At 47.5% G+C, this 22,595-nt stretch overlaps 8 protein-coding genes across 11 annotated transcripts; 6 read left to right on the forward strand and 2 right to left on the reverse strand.

Moving 5' to 3' along the window:
* The first annotated feature begins 86 nt into the window (after positions 1-86).
* Positions 87-503, forward strand: LOC117592603 (C-type lectin domain-containing protein 141). Its single transcript, XM_034286486.1, has one exon. It carries the CDS (start codon positions 172-174, stop codon positions 412-414), a length of 243 nt encoding a protein of 80 aa, XP_034142377.1. The 5' UTR covers positions 87-171; the 3' UTR covers positions 415-503.
* Positions 504-1,338: 835 nt separating this feature from the next.
* On the forward strand, positions 1,339-2,094 carry LOC117592602 (endocuticle structural glycoprotein ABD-4). Its single transcript, XM_034286484.1, has 3 exons — positions 1,339-1,433; positions 1,504-1,704; positions 1,824-2,094. The coding sequence occupies exons 1-3, from the start codon at positions 1,341-1,343 to the stop codon at positions 2,037-2,039; spliced, it is 510 nt and encodes a 169-aa protein (XP_034142375.1). The 5' UTR covers positions 1,339-1,340; the 3' UTR covers positions 2,040-2,094.
* Positions 2,095-2,602: 508 nt separating this feature from the next.
* LOC117592600 (larval cuticle protein LCP-30) lies at positions 2,603-3,631 on the forward strand. The gene is made up of 3 exons (XM_034286482.1): positions 2,603-2,722; positions 2,784-3,271; positions 3,327-3,631. Exons 1-3 carry the CDS (start codon positions 2,705-2,707, stop codon positions 3,577-3,579), a joined length of 759 nt encoding a protein of 252 aa, XP_034142373.1. The 5' UTR covers positions 2,603-2,704; the 3' UTR covers positions 3,580-3,631.
* A 31-nt stretch (positions 3,632-3,662) lies between these two features.
* On the reverse strand, positions 3,663-4,490 carry LOC117592601. Its single transcript, XM_034286483.1, has 2 exons — positions 3,865-4,490; positions 3,663-3,800 (listed from the first exon to the last, which is right to left on the reverse strand). Exons 1-2 carry the CDS (start codon positions 4,456-4,458, stop codon positions 3,726-3,728), a joined length of 669 nt encoding a protein of 222 aa, XP_034142374.1. The 5' UTR covers positions 4,459-4,490; the 3' UTR covers positions 3,663-3,725.
* Positions 4,491-7,080: 2,590 nt separating this feature from the next.
* LOC117591993 lies at positions 7,081-8,344 on the forward strand. The gene is made up of 2 exons (XM_034285438.1): positions 7,081-7,196; positions 7,258-8,344. Exon 2 carries the CDS (start codon positions 7,331-7,333, stop codon positions 7,817-7,819), a length of 489 nt encoding a protein of 162 aa, XP_034141329.1. The 5' UTR covers positions 7,081-7,196; positions 7,258-7,330; the 3' UTR covers positions 7,820-8,344.
* Positions 8,345-10,353: 2,009 nt separating this feature from the next.
* LOC117584036 (larval cuticle protein LCP-30) lies at positions 10,354-13,351 on the forward strand. Of its 3 annotated transcripts, none has more exons than XM_034272777.1 (7): positions 10,354-10,524; positions 10,821-10,962; positions 11,344-11,370; positions 11,703-11,853; positions 11,914-11,929; positions 12,301-12,473; positions 12,542-13,351. In XM_034272777.1, exons 1-7 carry the CDS (start codon positions 10,480-10,482, stop codon positions 12,993-12,995), a joined length of 1,008 nt encoding a protein of 335 aa, XP_034128668.1. In that variant the 5' UTR covers positions 10,354-10,479; the 3' UTR covers positions 12,996-13,351. The 3 variants fall into 3 exon arrangements, with proteins under 3 accessions (XP_034128668.1, XP_034128684.1, XP_034128676.1); XM_034272793.1 differs by having other exon boundaries at positions 10,821-10,872; XM_034272785.1 differs by lacking the exon at positions 11,344-11,370.
* Positions 13,352-14,439: 1,088 nt separating this feature from the next.
* Positions 14,440-15,139, reverse strand: LOC117584059 (endocuticle structural glycoprotein SgAbd-9). Of its 2 annotated transcripts, XM_034272804.1 has the most exons (3): positions 15,082-15,139; positions 14,598-15,012; positions 14,440-14,546 (listed from the first exon to the last, which is right to left on the reverse strand). In XM_034272804.1, exons 1-3 carry the CDS (start codon positions 15,094-15,096, stop codon positions 14,476-14,478), a joined length of 501 nt encoding a protein of 166 aa, XP_034128695.1. In that variant the 5' UTR covers positions 15,097-15,139; the 3' UTR covers positions 14,440-14,475. The 2 variants fall into 2 exon arrangements, with proteins under 2 accessions (XP_034128695.1, XP_034128703.1); XM_034272812.1 differs by lacking the exon at positions 15,082-15,139 and having other exon boundaries at positions 14,598-15,024.
* Positions 15,140-19,337: 4,198 nt separating this feature from the next.
* On the forward strand, positions 19,338-21,819 carry LOC117584075 (endocuticle structural glycoprotein ABD-4). The gene is made up of 3 exons (XM_034272825.1): positions 19,338-19,465; positions 20,414-20,541; positions 21,102-21,819. The coding sequence occupies exons 1-3, from the start codon at positions 19,457-19,459 to the stop codon at positions 21,367-21,369; spliced, it is 405 nt and encodes a 134-aa protein (XP_034128716.1). The 5' UTR covers positions 19,338-19,456; the 3' UTR covers positions 21,370-21,819.
* Positions 21,820-22,595: the final 776 nt, after the last annotated feature.

The following is a 22,595-nucleotide window of genomic DNA, read 5'->3' on the forward strand; positions in this document are numbered from 1 at the left end:
ATTTGCGCAAACATTGCTGGCAGGGGGGGGTGGAGGCTCTTGGGTGGCCCGGGAGTGGGTTCGATCACGTATAAAAAGTGCGCAGTGGCCCACAGATAGACACACTTCGAGTTGAGCAGCACTTCCAGCAGCATCACAGCCCAAGCCCAAGCTTAAAACAAATATTCAAACATGAAGTTCTTCGCACTCCTCGCTGTCTTCGCTGCCGTCCTGTCGCTGGCCTGTGCACAGATTCCACCTACAACCGTACCTGTTCCATCGACATCGCTATCATCATCGCCGACCACAACGACAACGTACACCTACACGACGTCGCCCACAACACCGACCACCACCCTCACCACCGCCATAACCACCCCGAAGCCCTTCAAGCAGCAGCTCCTGTCGCTGCTGTTCAACAAGAGAACCGGATAAGCACCTGCCGCTCTCCCGCCACCGATCCCTCCTCCGATTAGTACAATGACAACAAAATAATAAAAACAACAAACAAACAAACAAACAAACGGCAGTTGAACACACTCAATCCCCTGCACCACACACACACACACACACACACACACAAGATCCAAGAGAAATTCTTTCACCAAATGTGAACATTTATCTCACGTAGCACCTCCGATACGATCTCTGGACCAGCTGATGTTTGCTCAAGTGTGTTATAGGAAAACGCCCCAACACCCCAACAGAGAGACACAAAATTTGAGCTGCCACTGCCTGCGCCTCCGCCTGCGCCTCCGCCTCCGCCAAAGGTCAGTCAGTCAGTGAGGCACTGTGCCAGACTTGATCATGGTCAGGTGGCTGTCATAGTTGGGTTGTGTGCATGTACGTAGCACGAATCGGACTCTGAATGCCAACTTGCATGGGTTAAATGTCTAATGTTTAAGCTGACAAATTGATAGAAGCACCTAATGGTGCTGTCCTTGTCTGCAGCTGCCTGAGGATGAGCTGAGTTGAGGAGTTATGAATGCCACAGCCCAGCCACGACGGCTTTCATGTACAACATGTACAACACGACTCAAAGTGATCGAAGCCACATACAGTGGGCATTGCCAGTGGGCAGATGATTACAAAAGAATATTCAATACTCCATACCCCACTGTAGGGTCATCTCTGTCGTGTTGTACGAGTTATTCGACAAATTGCAGCAGCAGCAGCAGCAGCAAACATTTTTAGTTGTGGGTGGGAAGATGCAATCAGTGGGCAGGCAGGGCTTCCGATCTGCCAGACACTTGGTCTCTGTGGCTGTGTGCAGTAACTGTAAAGTTCAAGCCACAATCTCTCTGAGTCTGCGAGTCTCTGAGCTGCATCGCACTGGGCTATAAATATTCAAACGGTTGCCCATGCTGGCCACAGTATCCAAACGAAGCCAAGCCGCAGCAGACTCTCGCCAAAGGATCCGATCACAAATCAGAGGATACAAAATGCAATACACAGTAAGCTGATACGAGATTTTGTTGGATGAACAGTTGGGCTGTTACTCAGTTGGTTGGTCCCCCCTTGCAGCTGCTCGTTGTGGCAGCCTTGCTGCTGAGCCAGGGCCAGGCACGGCCACAAGGACCGGCCGGAGACCAGATACCCATTATCAGGCAGGAGCAGGAGGTGAACTTCGATGGCTCCTACAAGTACTCCTACGAGACGGGCAACGGCATCAATGTGGAGGAGGAGGGCTACCTCAAGAACGCTGGCACCGACAATGCGGGACAGGTGAGTTCGTGCACCAGACAGCACTTGGCATTTGCTGGAGAGCTGCAACTGCAACTGCAACTGCAACTGCAATGAACTGAAGCTAATTTGGATTTGCATCTTGTGTGCCATTTGTAAAGGTCGCGCAGGGCTTCTTCTCCTACACCTCGCCGGAGGGCATACCCATTCGGATAACGTATCTCGCCGACGAGAATGGCTTCCAGCCGCAGGGCGACCACATTCCGACACCCCCACCAATTCCGCCAGCGATCCAGAAGGCACTCGCTTACCTGGCCACAGCGCCGCCGCCGCCGCAAGAGCAGCCGTCTGGTGGGTTCAACAACCGACGGGGCTAGACGATGTCACGGCATCCACATTCCTCCCTGTATGAACAGTGAACCTGTAGGAACATTGAACGAAAATTGAATAAATTGATTTCAATGAAACTACTTCAATGTATTTTATGGGCATATTCAAAACAGTTACTTAGTTAGCTCCATTAGGACTGGAATAATTAATTATTGCTGATTACGGCAAGCCGTTTAGTTGCATCCCAAAAGTATGCAACACTTTCCGTGTTAGCCGTTTCGAGCAATGTGTTGATGCAATACACCTTTTCGTAGCATACTTTTAGGCATTACTCAATCTGATGCCACTGAGTGCTTGTTGACTGTCCAACATGATCCTCACGTTAGCTTACCCCTTTGCAAAAGTGTCAACTCATTGCAATTAATCTCCAATAAGTGGCAGCATCTACTGGGCCGTCTGCTTCCCATCAAATTACGAACTAATCGCATCGTAAACCCCGTCGCTTTATTGATCAACTCGCCCACCGGTCGGATCGGTGGCAATTAGGCACAGCAGCAATCGCACTGTTGGCCCAGACCTGGCCGGACTGCACAGACTGCAGCTTGACTCTGCTTGACTCCATGTGGGCGTTGTGTGGTGCGGTGGTGCAGCTGGCCGTAACATATAAAGCTGGGCCCCTGGGGCCGCAGCTGCTCATTGATCATCTTCCACGATGTGGCTGCGTATAACGGTAGGTTGAGTGCTTCACTTGCTTCACTTGGACGGGATTACTTACCGACTTCCCTTTGCAGATTGCTCTGCTGCTGGCCTGCGTGGCTGGTGCCCTGGCCCAGAACGATGGAAGGTATCGTCCTCCTCCTGGTGCTGCGCGGGCGACTGCCGACGACGGACGCCACAAAGGTGGCAACGATGGACGCTATCGCGGCGGTGGCGATGGCCGCTACTCCGGCGGCAACGATGGCCGCTACATACACATGGACAACAAGTACGAGCATGACGATCGGGCTGGAGGAGCTTACACCGGAGACCGCAACCGCTATGTGGGCGACAAGAATGCTGGCGGTGGAGCAGGTCGAGCAGGTGGAGCAGGCGGTGCTGGGGCAGGTGCCAGAGCAGGAGCCACCGCTAGACCCAAGCCGCGACCCACAATTCCACCACCGCCGGCAGTTGTCGATGTGACGGCCAAGCTGCCCAAGGGACGGGGCACAGGCGAGGGCGGCAATGGTTGGGCCATTATCCGACTGGAGGATGATGTGGAGCAGGATGGCTACCACTATCTGTGAGTATACGAGAACCCAAAGCAGAGAGCACAAAACCCTTGGACTCTTCCTTAGCTACGAGACGGAGAACGGCATTCTGGCCGAGGAGAGCGGACGCATCGAGAAGCTGACCGAGGAGGAGGGCCTCCGCTCGAAGGGCTTCTACGAGTACACTGGCGACGATGGCATACTCTACCGCGTGGACTACACTGCCGATGACAATGGCTTCGTGCCCAGTGCTGCTCACCTGCCCACGGCTCCCCCGCCACCGCCGTACGTGGCCAAGCTGTTGGCCTACCTGGAGGCGAATGCCAACAAGAAGAAATAGTTATGGAGTCGAAATGTGAATTGATTTGACAATAAAACAATGTGCCATACAAGTTCAGGGATTATTGAGTGTGTGTCCAGCGGTTTTCGATTCCAAATGAAGGCAAAACATTTATTTCACACGCTAAAATACATTTCATTGAACATTCAGGGCAGAGTGGGCAGGATACGCTGCTGTATGTACTCCAGGACGTCATTGATGGTCTCATGGATCTTCTCGGGCTGTCAATGAACCAAAGAGCTTAAGTAGAAGACAAATAATACGCATGAATGGCTGGGCACTTACATCCTGTTCGGCATTAAGGTTGGTTTGTTCCGGCTCCGGCTGAACCTCCTCCGCTGGTGGCTCACAGCTCAGGTCTGAGCCGTCGTCCGGCTGCTGGTAGTGATAGGACTCCTTCGCCACTTCCATCTCCCACAGCTTGTTCTCGTTGATGTAACTATATTTCTTGGTGTCCGGATGGGTCTCGTCTCCGTCGCGCACCCACTCGAACTGAATGATCTGCCAGCCCGTGCCGTTGTAGTTGAAGTCGATCATGAAGCGCAGATGATCGCGGGGACCCAGGGCGAAGTCATCGTTGGCCTCCTGCACACTGGCGGCCAGCTGCTCCTCGGCCTTGCGGAAGATGCTGCGCAGATCGGCAGAGTACGGCTGGCCCCGGTCCCCGTAGCCGCCATCGTAGGGCTTGTGCTCGTGGCGATACTTTCCGCTGTTGTCCGGCATATACCAGCCGGTGGCTCCGTGCAGCTCGGGAATGTAGCGACCCCGCTTGATGGGCAGTGGCGGTTCCTGTTCCTGTTCCTGGCCCCAGGAGCAGCTGATCGTGCACAGGCCGAGCAGCGCCAGAGAAGTCAGTGCCAGCATGAAGCGTGTTCCCATGTCGACTACTTGATTACGTTTGACTCGACCCCAATGCACTCGCTGGCCATTTTAGTTTGGGTCTCCAATCGAGATGGCCGCCTGGCTAATAAGTCTCTAGGTTTATGTGCCAGCTGGCATCGTTTAATTGGATTAAATATGGCCGGTACCGAACCCGTGCAGATGAGTCAGGCAGATCTCTGCATGCTAACAAGCCGTCAAATACTTGAAGCAACTAACTGAGCAATAACTCGTTTGCATTGGCAACGGCGGGTTGCTTTTAACCTTTCTGAGCCACAATGCATTTGCAGTGCAGAGACCACCGACAACCGATTGAGACTCGTTCCGCAGGATGCCTTACACATGGCAATCGAAGGAAATCCAATTGATCAATCAGCTGCAATCGTTCATCTTTTTGTTTCCCCTTGAAAGCCATTCAAGCGATCGTTGATCGATTTGTCACCTTAATTGCCTGGGGTTGAAATTTCACTAAGCCCCAAATAGGATCAAAGCTAATTAGTGTCGTTGAAATCAAATTCAAATGAGACACGCTCGTTTCTCTTAATGAGCGTTAATAACAACAATAACTGTCAGTCAGTCGAGCTGTGAGATCGGTCAACGGTTTAGGCATTCGTTATTCATTAATCATCTTTGGCAGGCTATTGATTTGGGCAGTCCCACCCCCCTTCATAATATTGCTGTAGCTCCCATAACCCATCAACTCTAGAATGTTTTGGGGCGAAAGCCACCACGCCCACACCACACGCCACAAGCCAAGGTTTGCCATAGGCTGGGGAACTGAACTCTTGACTTGATTGAACCTTGCGAATATTTTTGCAAATACCTGATCATGGTAAGGAAGTGAATGATGATTTGATACTGTGAATCACAAAGGTCGTAGAACCTTACGAAACTGTTCATTGATTACTCACCTAACGATGGATCGACTGTACATATGTAGTCTGTATATTTGTATTTATATTCTAATGAAACTGCAACAACAGGTTAGCTTTTAACTCTCACCCTCCCAGTCTCTGCTTGGGAGCTGTAAATCTGGAATTGCGGCTGGAGATGAATAAAGAGAGACTGCCCCTGGGCAATGCGTAATTTGGTGTTTTGCATGCAATTAATTAATTTCACAAAACGTTCGCTGGCCCACGCTGCGTCCTTCGGGGCAATTTACGAGAGTGTCCTGACAATTTACTCGTAAATTGCACACAACTTAGTTGGCCGCAGACGGCGCCTAAAGTGAATTAATTTTAACGACAATTCTGCGGTCAAAAAGCATGCGGATAAAGCTCAAACCCAAGGGGGAACTAGCAATTTCTGTGGATTCCATTGCCATGATGTCATCATACTTGTGAAATATAAATATGTGAATATACATTTCTCTTTTTCACACTTGTCAGACTGGAAATTCATTTATATGCGATTTTCCCATTTTTATATAATTTTTTTGAATGCCTTTGCTTTGATTTTTTTGGTCAAACGACAGGAGAGAGATGTTTATTTTATTTAGCACCTTTAGAAATTACAATCAATAATTTTGGGAGTGGAGGCGCTTTGAACTCGGTCCCAGTCCCATGCCGTCCAGGTGTCAGGTTCAAGTTGCCACAAACCCAGACTGAAGATTCCACATATTCAACTCGTATCCAATTACGCCTCATTGTGACTGGTAATTTGTTTCATTGTTTTGGCCTGGACACTGCTCCAATTGCAGTTTGTCATGTCGCCTGGTTTATTATTTTAATTTTGGGTTTCGGGTTGGGTTTTTGCTTGGTTTTTGCTACAGCTAAATGGCGCTTTGTAAATGAATTCGTTGGGCGAAACAAATGCCGGCAATTAATGGCACAAATCGTTTGTGTTTAATGGTATCGATTAAAATGTGAATGCGCCGAGTGCTACCAAAAGCGATCCATCTACGAGTCTGTGCTCTGGCATTCGGTGGCTGAACTGGCTTCAGCGCCGCCACAATATTTATAGACATTCCATTTTGATTTACGCAGGGGCTGACCCCTCCGACTGCACTAATTAAACCCAAAAACGAGAGCAAATGATAATTGAGCAAATCTTTGGCATGCGAATCCGAGTGAAAACCCACGCAAAAGTCGGCGGGGGTATTTATGGATCGAAATACAATGCCCGCCCATAAAGATTTCATTTGGTTTTGCCCGAAATGCTAAAGGCTGTCTGTCCAAAAGGCCCGATCCGACTCATAGGGGGTGAAAATACGCGTAAATCATATGTGGGGAACGGGACCGAGAGCGGGAACAATGCCGTCATTATAATCCAATTAAATTCCACTGCAACAGTCCGAGCTCGGCCAGGGGATTAGGTGTTGTTGAACAATCGATAGGAATCGATTCCTATTGAGTGCACAGAACTGGCAACGAACAGGAATGGCAAAAGAAGAGGCATGCTTGATAAGAGCTGAGAGCAGCCGAGAGGAGAGGCGATGAGCGCGCAAGAAAGACAAAGAAGCAAACAAAGGTGCATTGAGAAACATCTGTTATCTGTTATCTGACAACATTGCAAGTGAGAGAAATGCTCGGGAATACTAGGGCATGGATTACGGGAAATTGTTGTTTTTATACGAAGAGCAAAATGAAATTTCATTTCATTTCATTCGTAATGCTGCACAGCACTCGATGATATGAGAACGCCCTCCAAAAAAAAAAAAAAAAAAAAACAAAAACTTTTGTCGGTTGAGATTAATTTTAGTTCAACTGCGATATCGGGCAGGGGATTGCTCCAGAAGGGTGCGTATTAGTCATGTTCCACTCTGGATGAACGCGCGGCTTAATCTTCATTTCTCTTCAGTTCTCTTCAGGCCCTCGAGGCGCAAACGACTGCGGAAGCAGAGCTTTGCACATTCCATATCCGGATATACATAATGGGCGTCGGAACTAGGTTCTTGCTGGCTGTCGTGGGAACAGCGATTTGTCTAGTCGGAAGCATGACTGGCGAGATTCTGCAGTGCTTCCAGTGCAATGAGGCGGACCAGACGTGCGGATCACCGCAGAAGCCGCTCGGGCGCATTGGCGAGTGCCCCCACTCGACCATGTGCTCGAAAACTGTGTTAACGATGAGCCTGCTGGAGGGACACCAGTGGATCAAGACGATGCGGGGATGTGCCCAGCAGCTGAACACCACACACGTCTTCGTGAACAAGGCGTGGGTGGAGAAGTCCGTCGTGGAGGAGCCGTACCAAGAGGGCTGCATCGAGAAGAAGGTGAACCCCGGCAACGCCATTCTCCTCTGCCACTGCCGCGGACCCTTGTGCAACGCAGCAAGCAGTCTGATGGCAACTGATGGCCGACTGCTGCCGCTGATCCTCTTAGGCTACATCTGGTTCTGGAGCTGTAGGAAACAGCACTTGTGATCGATCGCCTGCTAGTCGGAGGCACTTTTTGGGGAGTGCCCATGTCCGTGTCCGTGCCCGTGCCCGTGCCCGTGATGATGCTTCCTGCTCTCTAAGCCGACTCAAATTGTGTGAAATTAGTTTTAAGCAGATTACAGATTTATGTGCGACACTTTCCGACTCGTCAAAACTCGTTCTGAACTTGGAAATGGATCGTAAATACTTGATTTGACCGGAGCTTAAGCAGTCCAAGCCGATCCTACCTGGCCGCGTGATGTGATATGAAATGAAATGAAATGAAATGAAACCCCAGTGACGCATCGCGTCAGAAGAAAGTGCGAGATTTGGACAGAATGTGATCACAAGGTCAATGCCAAGGCTGGCCCGTAAATAAACATAGTCTATATGTATGTGTGTTCATTTTTTGTTATAATAAAATAACACCAGCAGCTCCCTGCGGTGTGAAGATCTGATCTGATATCTGATTGCAAATACTCTTAGCATGCAAATCAAGTGCCAGCCGCCCGAGCATCACAAATCGAACTTGTAATTGATTAAAAAGTCATTTTATTTAAATATTTATTAAGTATTTGTGACTTTTATGAATGCTATAGTCCCCATATAGATATCGCCAGAGCCCAAAGCCCAAAGCCAGCCGAAATGATTCAAAATATGATTCAAAAACAATAACAGCACGCGCCGTGATTCACACAACAAATCGGTTGCTGCTGTGGTTCGTCTCTGGTCTGGCCTGGTACCATATCATCTCTGCTGGTCTGGGTTCAGCGTACGACCTTTGGAGTGCAGTGACTGTGACGCAGCATCGATACTTGCCACTTGGCACTTGGTACTTGGCTTGCCGTGTCCCAAACTGTTGCGTTTTAATCACAGTTTATGTTTATGGTGGTTATTAATTGGCTTAAGTCCGCTGACAATCATTCTCCGCCTCGGCTGCTTCCATTTACACACACATATGTACAGATGTGTGTTTAATCTTGGTAATCTTGGATCCATCTCTAGACTGCGAAACCGTTAAGGACAAATTCCAAGCCGATCCCCGAGCTGTCACTGCCGCTAGTGGCTGGCTGTCTGGCTGGCTGGCGGTGTCAACGTTTGCTACAAACAATTAAAATCACTTTTGTCAACATTTTTCTTCTGCCGGCTCAAACTGCTGACTCTTATTCCGATTCCGATTCCGATTCCGGTTATACATATGTTTGTATGCTGTGAGAGACCCAGCCCCAGTGTCAGTCGCATTCGCATTCCCATCCTCATCCTCATCTCCACCTCAAAATCTCCATCTCCAGCGACTTCAATATTAATGCATTTCGCGTTGTGGCAGGCGCGCGCATTGTCTGAATGGTTTTTTATTTATTTTTATTTGTTTTTATCTTTTTGTGCGTTTTTGTTTCTTCGCTGTGTTTCCGCTGGTGCGTAATTTATGATTTCATTACGGCACTTTTATGGCGCTTCCGAGTGCCTCCAGGTAGTTGAGACAAGTTTGAATGGATCTCCTTCGATGCCGGCGATGTTGTCATCGCTTGCCACAGCTAGTTAACGCTGGACCCCAACTGAGAAATTAACGGGCGTCCGAGCATGGAAGGGAATAAACGCCAGACCCTCACTATGAGGGTCCGTTTAGAACCTTTTCCAGGAAAACTTGCACATTGGGACTATCCTCGAGACAGCAGCGACGGCCACCAGAGCAAACTTTTTACTGTTTTCATGCTCCGTTTTTCCCGCACGTCCTTGACGCGCAAAAGTATTTTCCCTTCATTGTGCTTTGGCTATGACCAATCAAAACAGAATTTAAATTAATGTTTTATTTTTCAAGAGTCGTTATCTGGCCTGGCCTGAACTTTACCTTCGATTATAATTATCAGCAACTGAGGCGATTTCCAAAACTGTTTCGCTCTCATTGTTCGCCAGAATTTCGATGACAGTTCTCAGTGGAATCATGGGAATTTCTTCAACAGAAGCCAAGTAAACAGCGCGTCATCCGCCAGAGGTATCCTAAGATGCACAAAGATCTTTATAGTTCAAGTTTAAGGGGTCGCTGAACCGCGAGCAGACGACATTTGCCAAATTATACAAATTGTTTTATTGATTATAAATGTAATTACATTGATATGCCATATAAAAAATATTGCCTCAGTTGCCAATCCAATGAGAGCGCAGCATCTAAGCTGCATTCCAACGAAAGGAACGAGCGAGAGGAGGAGACGCACAAGAGACAAGAGAAGAGAGCGACGACGCACGTCACTGTCGAAAAACCAAACGGGAGCAGAAAGCTAGAGAGAGAGAGAGAGGAAAAGAGAGTGGGTGCCATAGTTGTTGTTCTTTTGGCTTATCGAATTGAACTGAGGTGAACCGATACACACACACACACACACACACACACACAAATACTCTCGCACGCGGATGCTGCTGCTGCTGCTGCTGCTGCGGCTGCGGCTGAGTCTCAGAATTTTAGGAGCGCCGCGTCGATGATCGTTGCGCCGAAAGCGCTCTGCCACCGGCACATCTCTATATAAGTGGAGCGTACTTGATCGAACTCCAAACATTCCTGTTGCAGTCGCCCTCAGAGAAGGATTACCAGCGAGCGAAAACAACATTAAGCACAAACAAGCCCGAGGATAATACCCCAAAGGATATCGACTATAATCTAAGCCAAGCAAAACATGTTCACCCAAACCATGCTGAGATTCTCCGCTGTGGTGGTCGTGGTAAGTAGTCCAGTGCCAAGATCCTGCCCAAAGTGTCGCCCAGTGTCGCCGTTTACGTGTATCTCCGCCTCCGTCACGTTGCCAGCGCGAGTTCAATTAGCAAGAAAATAAATACTAAATACGTATCCATTTAATTACCTCGTGCCGACTCGATGCGGAGCAAGTTATTGGCACAGGCGCCGCTGAATCATTAGATCGGGAGTGCATTCAACTCGTCCCCGCATTGGGGGCCACTTCCTGTCACTGTTTTAATTGCAAAGTTGGTAATCGAATCTAATCCACTCCCACTCCCGCAGGCTCTCATTGCTGTCTGCCACACCAGTCCCGTCCCAGACGAGGACTACAATGGCAAGTATACGGTTTCAGGGCAAAATTCTAACGCCGGCAAGTACAGGTCACTGGATGACGGACGGTACCATCCCAGTTCCCAGAATGAAGGTATTTCGTGATCCAACTCTACTAACGCGCCTACCACGCCCACTGACTGCATGCGGTTGCTGTTGCCGCCCACTAACCCGCCAGCAAAAAGAGAATCCCTCAAGCAAGCCCGATCTTGCTACTAGTACTAACACACACACACACACACACACACACGTACAAAGCACACACTTAGTTATACGAATAAACCGTTGACTCTGCAACCAAGTTCAAGCTCAAGGTTGGTCTGGCCTTTGAAAAATGTTTGCAAGTTGCAAAAGCAATTCGGAACATCTCTGACAATGTCTTGAGCCGAGCTTCCACACTAACCAGAGTACACTCTGCCTTCCTCCCCCCCCAACTAGAACTGAAACATGATATTAAACATTTAATTTCTTATAGGCCGCAGTGGTGCCGTGGATAGTTTAGGTAAATCATTGTAAATCAATTACAAGAGAAGGGAAGAAGTCATTCTTCCAGTTCTCCATCCCCATCATTTGCAGTTTAGGAATGAAAGATGACCTTTTGCCTGACTGAAGTTTAACCCCAAAAACCAAATCACTTTCAGTCCTAGCTGCACCCATCCATTGTACAAACGAGAAACTAACGAAAGTTGTAAATATCTCAAGGCAGATATATATTATTTGTTCGTTCCAAAAGTTACCCTCAAATCACTCACTCACAGCCACTCACACAGACCAGAGCTTTTTCCCACAGACGGCATACTAATCATTGATCTCTGTTGCCATCGCCCCCCAAAGGTCGTTACCAACACATGCCACAGCCCTACACTCATGTGACGGATCACCGCGAACTGGGAGCCTACCACCACGTGCCCTATCCCTACGATGGTGGCTATGGGCCATATGCCGGGCTCAATAATCCCTACGTCCACGATGTCAGGCCCTACAAGTAAGTTCAAGCAGTAATTAGTAATTAATAATATACTGAATGCAATTGTCTCGTTCGCAGCCACGATTTGTACACAGTAAGTAATGCCGAGTTCCAAGTACCAGAAATCCGCTTGGAGTACGGCTTCCCCGATCATGAACCGCAAATCGCAACACAAACCCATCTGCAACCGAGCATCCAGCACTAAAGAAAGCCCCCACCTGTTCCGCCACCCTTCCCGCTTTCATAACCAAACAAAATGATTTACGAACGATTTCGGCTCTGCAAACTAAACCAATCCAAAACCATAACGCGCTACATGAAAACCTCATAAGGTATCCTGCATGATCCAATCCGAATTCCCCACTCCAAAATCCATGCCCACGCACACGCACACACACACCCACACACACACACACCCAATGAGCAAAATGAAACCAACACCCACACCGCACCACCCACTCACAGTCCACGACGACAACAACGACGAAGAAGCCGACTACAACCACGGAGCGTACCACCACCACCACCACCACGACCACGACCACGCCGAGGAACATCCTCTTCAACTACGATGACGAGGGTCGCCACAAGATTCTGCACCAGGAAGAGATCCGCAAGAAGGACAAATACGATCATGCGTAAGTGTTCAGCCCAACCTCCAAGCTCCTCCTGCCAAGCTAACGCTCCTGTTTCCCCGCCTAAACAGTTTCCTGACCGAGAACGGCATCTACGGCGAGGAGCAGGCCAAGCTCCATCACACCGGCGGCACTCACGCCAAGGGTTACTACGAGTACACCGGCGATGATGGCAAGCTGTACCGCGTCAACTATGCTTCCAACGATGGTGGCTTCATGCCCGAGGGCGATCACATTCCCACTCCGCCGCCCATTCCAGAGGCCATTGCGCGCGCCCTCAAGTACGTGGAGGAGCAGCACAAGGCCAATGGCGGAGCCCAGTTCGATCATCGTGGCTTCCGCATCAACCACATGACCAAGGACATCAAAGCACAAATCAAGTCCATCCATCTGGAGCGCATGCCCAAGGAGCTGGGCGACCAGATCCGCATGCTCCAGCACGAGGTCGAGCTGGCCGAGGAGGAGGAGCGCGAGGAGGAGCGTGCCGAGCAGGAGAGGCTGGAGCGTGAGCAACTCGCCGAGTAGGCCTGCTCACAGACTTTGCCTCATCAACAGCCATAAGGTCCCTCTACCTCTAACTCCCCCCCATCCATCCGAACAGTCCTAGTCCAACCACCCACACCCACACCCCACCATTCCCTTGCATTTGCCGAGTAATTATCGGGCAAACCCTATAACAAGCCATCAAAAACGAAGAAAAAAAAAAAACCACAAAAAAAGGAAAAAGGAAAAGGAAGGAGAAATCGCATTGTAGTCCGCTCCTATGTTATTTCGTATTTATTTATCTGTCCAACTCAATATGACGACGGTACGTTGCTAAGCATAAGATAATTAATTATTTTTTGTTATTTTATATATCAAAATAAACCCCACTAAATATCTGTTACGAAGAAGCAAGCATTTCCAATGGCAGAGCACTGCGAGGAGCCCTTGGGTTGTGAAACGAATGTTTCATTATTCTGAATCAAAGGCCGCAACGCATTTGATAATGAAACTGTTGTGACATTTTGCCAAATTATACGAGTATTCCACAGTTTGTGCACACAATGTAGGGGCTCCGTTTAAAATTAATGGGTTTGTTGCTCTCCTCTCCGAAAGGCGAGACAAAAACAAGTCTCCGTCTAAGTAGTCGCTCCGAGCACCCCAAGTACATTTGCTATTCACATTTCCGATAAGCAACAGTTGACCCATTTTTGTCTACAGCAAGAGTCGGGATAGCCCTCAAGAATGTTTTGCATAGTTCTACAACAACAAATAAAATCTAACAAAATGAGGGAGTAAATAATAATTATTCCTCAATTGTTTCCAGAACAATGCTCCGCATATCCAGTATTCTCCAGGCAGTAAGCAGCCTTCCAATACTAACCAGTTCTTCAGGAATAATCTTAAGTGGGCATAAATAAGGCAATCTTCTTAATTGGCTTAAGGATATCTATATAAATTATATTATTCGATTGTACTCGTTTAATATTTAGCTGTAAGCAGTGTTTACTTATATTCTTCACTGACCTTTCTAAGTTGGCTATAGAAACACGTTGTGAAAACGGAGACACTGGGAAGACAAACATGAACAAAACTCTCTCGATTGCTGACTCTAAGACGGAACGGTTTACGGAACGTGTTTAACACCCACATCAAATACTTACACTAGCCATAAAGTGCTCAAACGACACCGAAGATGTTTTGTCTTGGTTTCAATGTTTTCAAAATCAAAAAGTCACAGCACACCTTTGTGCTGAAACCTAAATTGAAAGAGCTTTTGTGACGTCATGGTATTAAGTAGAGCTTAAATGGTTAAACAAATTCAATCGAAAGAAGGCAAAATGGCGCTCGTCACTTGACCACAGAAGACTTTAAGCATTATTCAATGCGAGTAGAAACGTAATTTCCATGGAAATATTCCAAGAAGCAAAACGAATTTGTTAATATTAAATATTTTTTATTGGGAAGAAGCCCAAACACACTTATTTCACTCAAGTAACTTAGAACAGGAAGGAGTGTTGGATCAATGCTTCGTATGTGCCACATTGGCTGCGGCAGGCTGGCTGGCATAAAAGGCAGAGTTAACGCCATCATCTGAAAGAGAAATAAATCTTGAACTTGAACTGTCACACTTGGCTTACTAACAGGTGATCACTGGACGGAAGCCATTGGCATCGGCCACGTATTTGACTCCTACACGCAGACCCTCGGGGGAGATGTAGGAGTAGGCACCCTCGACCTGTTCCTCCTGCTCCTGGTTGCCTATGTCGACGGGCACACCGCGCTCCTCGGCGTGGATGCCGTTCTCCGTCTCGTAGTTGTAGACATAGGAGCCCGTGCCGTAGTTGGCCTCCCGGGACTGGGCCACAACGCGTGCCTGGGCGTTGGCAATGAAGGGATTGTACTTCTTGTAGAAGCCGTCGTAGTAGCGACGCAGGTTGTACAGATCGCGGTTCTTGTAGTACAGGTTCCTGTAGAAGGGGTTCCTCAGGTACGGATTGTATTGCCTCTGCCCCTCGCAGACGATCGCGGCCAGAGCCAGTACGAAGAGGCACGACAACTGCAAACACATGAAGTAACTTTGAACAAGAACACATCACTTCCTCACTGCGAGTTCCCTGTGATTTACCAGTTTAAGACACATTTTCGATGGCAACTCTCAGCGCTGATCTACGCGACAGAACTGTAACAGTTTCGCCGATCCACGGATCGTTTTATAACCAACTTTGGAGACCAATTTAGCATAAGCATCTAATTTCAGTATGCAGTCAAATTCCGTTTAAAATTTAGATTGCTTTTTATTATAATTTGGCTGTTTGACTGTATAAATAATTAAAGCGCTGCCAAAAATGCTTCAAAACGGCTAGCAAGGCAAAGCGAATACAATTTCTACGCCACACAGTTGGGGGGCGTTAAGTGTTTGCCTAACGATATGAACATTTATATGCAAAAATTATACATTCAGTAGTGAAATTCGAGAAGCCACTGAATAAACTAGCAGGCATTCAATATATTTCCATTATTTCCGGCTGCTCCCACTGGCTTACATCTAAAAACTAATTAACTTTCCATATAAATATGAGATGATGAACGCTTTCCGATTTAATTCAACAAGTAAAGAATGTCCGAACAGTGAACACACAACAAATGATGGATCCAAGACACCATCCAAGTCAAGAGTAGTTAAATGTATCCTTATAGGTTCCAATGCGACCAAAATAGTCGCCCAAAACTATAGACCAATCGATGGGCGTTTCTGCGCTTGCCGTGTATAAAACCACACACCAGTTTGCAGATAGACTGAAGTGTATCCACAGCACAACAAAGAGATGAACGAGAAGCCACGTGAGTTTCAGGACTTCACCTTCCTGGCAAACATAATGTTCGAGTTGCTGCATACAGCCAGGCCTTTGTGGCAGAGTGTCCTCCTGCGCTGCTACTTTGTGCTTTGCAGTGCCAGCAACTGCTATGCAGCGGCAGCGGGAGCTCTCCATTGCGTGGATATTTAATAGCATTCTAATGCTTTGCCAAAGCTGGATCGGGTTTTTGGTTTATGGCACGCTTCCAGCTTCCAGCGGAGATATCCGCAGATATCGATTCTTCGACACGGACAACTTTTTGGCCACATTGCAGAGTGTCTCCAGTAGAAAAAGAATATTTGAATTTGTGTTTAAATCACTTTAATTGATTCCCCATAGCTGCAACTCGATTCAGTAAAATTTAATTTATGATTCGCATCAGAAATTGAGGTGAATAAAGCATGAATGGGGTGGCTGAGACACGACCCCGTGAATGAATATGAATGAAGTTGAAGTTGGAGTTTGAGAAGATACATTGTATGCTGCCAGGGGGGAAGGGGAATCATCTCGATTGCATCGTCGGCCTTCACATTTCGCGTGCGATTTGACAGCAGTCAACAAGTGCAACAATAGCTACACTGTACAGCCAAAGTCACGTGCCAGACCTTAGGCAAGAATAGATGTAAATTCTAGACTTTGTTTATTAATTTCAAGACGAGGGAATGGCTCATTTGATGGCCTTAAATTTGCATACGAAAGACCGCAGAGACTCGAACAAATTGAGATCAGTAATCAATCAGAATTTGTCACCCAAAGGTCCAAGCAAACTCAGTTTCCATTCAAAACAAAACACAACAAAACAAAACACCAACCGGACCCATAACTGTCCAAACTTTGTTCATTCTGAGACTTTATGGTTCCACAGCTGGAGGAGTCTTGTGGCTTTTGGGCAGTGGATCGGCGGAATGCGTTAAACAGATTAGCCCAAAGCTCAGACAAAAGATCTTTATTGGCTGTTTTGCATAAACGAGCCGTTGAATATTGGCCATTCGATTAATTTGCTCGAATTTATTTGGCTTCAGTCTTTAAATATTCACTCCGGACTTATAGCAGCTTCCAACTCGTCTAATAAATGTCTTCACAATGGATTTATCGTGTAAACAAAAACTAAATATAGTAAAACAAACTTTCGATTAAGATGTGGGTTTTTGTAGATTGATCTCTGAAAATTCATTAGTTGCATTCTTGAGGCAGAGCAAAAGTTCTTTAACTTCACTTGACATATGGAAACAGGGGAGTTGCTGGTAGATCCACTCCCGCATATCAAATGGTTTTTGTCAGCGATTTGCATTAATAAACGATGATTCGAGTAATCAACGACTCCCACGTGCTGCAGATCGATCCCCCTGCCATTTAAGATCTCTGTCAATTTGCATAAATCACATTAGTGCGAAGACTATGAACTGTGCCCAAAGATACCCCATACTCATACCCAGACGGATTAGCATCGATATCAGCATAAAATGCAATTGCATTGTCGTCGTCATGGAGCTCATTCCACTGCTGGATGGTTCTGCAAGGTCAGGTGGTGATTCAGCCCCGACAGAGCTCCAGTTACAAGTTCAGCTTCCCTGACCACACCAGACACAGGCGAACCAGTTTACGCTGCTAAAGCGGAGCAAAGTTACTCAAGTGCATCCTTGACCATGAAATGGGCAGCACCAACGCGTAACCAATGCCCCATCCAAGCTGCCAGACCCAAGCTCCGATCTCCGCGTAACACCCAGAGCGGTGCAGTAGCTGATTTCGCGACATGACCAGAACCACTGACATTTAACCACCGCAACTGGTTCGACGTCTGCTGCGGTGCAGCGTCTCCAGCCATTGAGTGCTGCTGCTACTGCTGCTGCAGCTTCAGCTATGCGCAATTATTTATTTATGCCTTCATTGACATTAGCATTAGCCGTTGCAATGTGTGCCAGGCCAGGCCAGACCAGGCCAGACCAGACCAGACCGAAGACCATGCCAAAGGCGGCTCTAGCTGCTTACGCAACAGCCAAATCAACGCGCAACTGCAACTCGGGTGGAGGAGAGCCGATCCCTTCATACTCTGGCTGGGATCTGTATGAGATATTCGACATTTATTCCAGACCAGCATTGGCGGATGCTGAGTGTGCCAACTAACGCATTATACCCTGCTCTTTGCTGGGTATCCAATTGCAGACGAGGCGCTGTGCAAACATCTTTAAAACAAATTACATTGCGCTGTGTGCCATAAAGAACCCGGCGCGGCGCGACCTTCAGAGTGGACAGCGGTCGAGAACAGGTTGAAGAAAAGTACCACAACCAGAACCAGAACCAGACGGCTCGGCACGGCACGGCAGGCGGCAACTGACATTTTGTGGCACGTAATCAGAGAAGCGAATTCATGCGTAATACATATTTCAAGGTTCTTGCCCCATCAAATGTTTAAATATTTGTATATTCAAAAGTAGAACAATAAATATTATAATTATTACAGCCTGTTCATAATTAGAGAAACAAGGGGAGAAACGAGGGAGACTTGGACTTCCACTACGAATCCAAATTTAGCTGAAAACCAGCTTGCATTTTCGGTTGCCAAAGACAATAGCAATGCAATACAATGGCAATACGATGCTCACAATCTTTGGGACAATCTTGTCACGAAATTCTGTCGCAGTCTGTGTCGCTGGCTTGCTGTCTTGCTGTTTTTTTTTTGGAGTTAAAGTCTGGCCCCATCTGCTAGCCCAGGCTAAGTATTCATTAGACGCGCCTACACTTTGGCAGCGACGACGACGACGACGATGGCCCCTTGGCGTTTAGCAATTGCTGGCATTTTGACCTCATGCACAGCTTCGACTGCAACTACAGCCTGAGCCAATCCGGAGTGGGGGTCTTGCCGGCTGACTTTGATGCCAATAGCCGATTAATGGAAGCGCATTGAAATTCCCGAAAACTCAGAGGCTGCCCCATTTTCAGTCAGGTGGCAGCGCTGGCGGGCCTGATGGGAGCGATATCCCCTCCCCAATATCATTTAGAGGCAAGCAAAGATCATTTTTCGTTGGCCGTTTGCTGCTTCCGCCGGCTGATGCAACTACCATTACCGGCAATCTATTTAAATGTGCAGTCTGTCTGCAAAAACCTGAAACAATTGCATAAATTAAACTTAGCACAGAGCTGATTCTGAACTGCTTGCCCAGAACAGCTGAGAGTCGCCTCTGCCGCCAGCGCGCTGGCGTGCCCATGCCCGCTCGGATGCCCATGGACAGACTCGCTGCCTCTGCTGCTCTTTCCGAGCTCTGCGCCGTCGCCGTCGCCGTCGGCGACTTAGGCGTTGAATCTTTATTTTTGTTTTTCTTCTCTCTTTTTTGCCTCTACGTACCACCACCCACCCTCCGCCCATCGCCCGCGCACTCTATTGGCTTTGGTTTCGGTTTCGGTTTCGTACTCGTGTCGCAGATGCTAGCCTCTGTCTGTGTGTTGGTGCGATGCTCTGCCAACTGCACTGCTTGCAGGCGCCCGCCGCTCCGTGCATTTTCGTATAAATAGACTCACCTGCCCGGCATTGGGTATCATTAAATAGGAAACGTTTGTTCAATTAACAACTCCCAGTGCTAGGCCCCAGACTAAAGGATAATTCTGAACTTGGATTACAATTCTGTGTGTGTGTCGAACCCAAACAACATGAAAAATGTAAGTGAATCGCAGAACTTTCTGGGAAGAGCAGGCAGAAGAAAGGTGCAAACAAAAGGATACCTTTCAGAAGCTGTGTTCTCCTTTAATTAAGTCTCAGACGCACCTACTCGCTGTGCACACATTTGGGTAGTCAAAGAGCAGACAGCATAAATCAATCAAAATATAACTCAAGACACCTCAGGGACCTTCGGTAAAACTTCCGCAATTAAAGCACTCCCCAGGTGTGGGAGTCCAGGGCACAGAGGGAACAAAGGAACGGTGGGGTACGGTTGCGGCAACAGTTTGCCATTTAGAGCGCCTAAAAGGCAAAGGCAATTAACGGATGCAGCCAAGACGTGTGCTCGAAATGGCTCTCAACACGAACAGAGCATGCGGGCCGGCCTGCATGCAATTCAAAGGTCAAGCCAACACCTGGCAGCTGTCCATCTGGCCTGCACATTAAACTGAAAAGTTCAGACACGAAAATGGAACCGAAACCCCAAACCAAGATCCATTCAAAGTGCTTTTTGGGGGCAGCCACCAACACCGATTGCCCAAGACTCGATCTGGGGTGAACCTACATTGTAGGTTTCAAAAGAAACCAACAGACTGAGAAGGTGACGATGCTGTCTGGCGACAGAGATGGGACGGACGGACGACCGACCACGCCCCACGATTTTCCATGCACTTTTGTGCACAAGTTAATTGGGAAGACGTCGGGGGTACGAGTGTGTGTGTGTGTGTGTGGAAATGTGGAAAATATTTAATTGGCATCTATTTGCCGACCTCTAGTGGTGTCTAAAACATAGTATGTGAGAACAGCAAATAAAAGCGCTAAGGCAATAAATCTCGGCTCGCTGGTAAACAAGTGGCGGGGTGCGGGACCTTGCATAATATCATCGGAGCACGATTTCAAGATGTTTACTAACTAATCTCAATGCCTCTCTGGCCGTCTTCCCTTTGCAGTTCGCTTTGTGCCTGGTCGCCATGGCGCTGATGTGCCTGATCGAGGCGGCTCCGCAGCGGGCGGAGGAGCCCATTGCGATCATCAGCCAGGAGTCCAATATCGAACCGGATGGCTCCTACAATTATGCGTAAGTAATTAGCTTGCTGAATTAGTTACACTTTTGAAATTCGCGCCTACACAGATGAGCTGAGATGAGATCTAACAAAAGCTGCCGTGCATGAAATCTAAAATTTAGTCTAAATGCATTGCACACTTTCGGGGGGTTTTTAAATTTCTTTGGCTGCACTGCTTACACTCGTGGCGGTCAAAAGAATCTTTTAAACAGGAGAATCATACAATAAACTTTCTATTTTAATCCGCAGATTTGCACTCTCCCCCTAGATCCACTCATTAACAAGCGATAAGCATCCGAAATAGCACATCAAATTTGAATTCTTGAACAATTTGAACGCTCCATCTCGTGTGTCGCATCTGAAAATGTTAAATGTTAAACAGAATGAATAAATTCCATTTGGAATGTGTGTGTGTGTGTGTGGATAAACATGTGTGGCGCCAGCTAGGGTGACTCAATCAAATACCAACAATAACTAGAAATATTTTATATTAGCTAAGAGAAATATCGCAACATTTCAAGGTGATTAACCAGAATTGCCATTTGATTATTTCCATCTTGTCGTGCACTTGCAGCTATGAGACGGCCAACGGAATCAAGGCCGAAGAGACGGGCACCCTGAAGAAGGCCACCTCCCCGGACAGCAGTGACGTGATAATTGCCAGGGGCTCTGTCTCCTACACCTCCCCGGAGGGAAATCTGATCACACTGAACTACTCGGCCGATGATGAGAACGGCTTCCAGCCCCAGGGCGACCATCTGCCCACACCCCCACCAATCCCGCCAGCGATCCAGAAGGCTCTCGACTATCTGCTGAGTCTGCCGCCAGCCAAGCGCCGCTAAGGCTCTTGATGATGCCCGGATGATGCCCTCCAGTCCGACCCATGCCAACACTCTGACCCTGACACTCTACGGTGGATGTGATGCTGCTCTGTTGCTGTTACTACAATACGCTCGTACACCCCGTAATCTGCTATCCCTCCTCCAACTATCTAGACAATCACACAAGGGCTGAGACCTCCCCCGGAGGCTGTTAGTGGATTTGACTGAGGAACACACAAACTCAAAAGGAATTGAGGGACATGACACGAAACACACACACACACACCCCCCATACATGGACTATCCTTACTCCATTTTGTCTGCTTTCTTGCTTGCTTTCTTCCACTTTCACTTTGACTTTGACTTTGACTTTGACACGAATTTCTTCAGATCTTTTAGTCGCCGGAACTTTGCCATTTTCGGACTCATGTGATATCGTCGATTTATCAATGAAATGAAACAAAATGTAAACAAAAACACACAAAAAAAGAACATACAAGAAACAATATACAATACAGGAATATCCCCCCACAGCAAACTTTGTGTAAATAGTCTGTAACATTTAAGCGCTGACGTCGATGGAGGCGAAGAGCCACTCGACGGGTTCTCGCGTCGGAAATTATGTAAACACTCGAGACGACCTATAAAGATATTCGTTAGGCTTAGCTGCAAATAAAGAACTAAGGATTCTTTACAAAAATGAAGCTCTTTCCTGGGTACTTTGTTCTCGATGGCGGCAGCTAATGAATGCAGACAACCCGTTGGGAACGATGCACACCTGAGGACACATCTAGGAATAGCAAGCGAGGGGTTCTTAGATTTATCTGGCATATCATTCACAAGCTGTGGCCCAAAATAACATTTGCTTTTATTTTATCTTTGCACTTCAAGGCGAATGCAAATTGAATACAGGCAGGGCAGGCAGTCGGGCAAAAATGTTGTCACGTTGGTTCCAACGATAACCAGAATCAAAGTGATGATGCGGTGACAAGTTCCCATAGCAGTCGACACGGCATTATTATTATTATTTGTTTATTTGGAAAACAACGTGGAAGCGGCTTGGAGTTGTCTGCACCAAATTTCACACCCATTTTCGAAAGGCCAAAGACGACGATGCGCAGCGAATCGAAACAAGTTCGATATTATTTATTGTCCACATTTGAATTCATGTTAAATATTTTGGCACAGGAATGTTCTCCTCTCGGAAGCGCCTATATAAGAGTCTTTGTTTACCCACTGGAACTGAC

The sequence above is a fragment of the Drosophila guanche genome, unplaced genomic scaffold (assembly GCF_900245975.1).
Source record: "Drosophila guanche unplaced genomic scaffold, DGUA_6, whole genome shotgun sequence".
In the NCBI taxonomy this organism is placed as follows: domain Eukaryota; kingdom Metazoa; phylum Arthropoda; class Insecta; order Diptera; family Drosophilidae; genus Drosophila; species Drosophila guanche.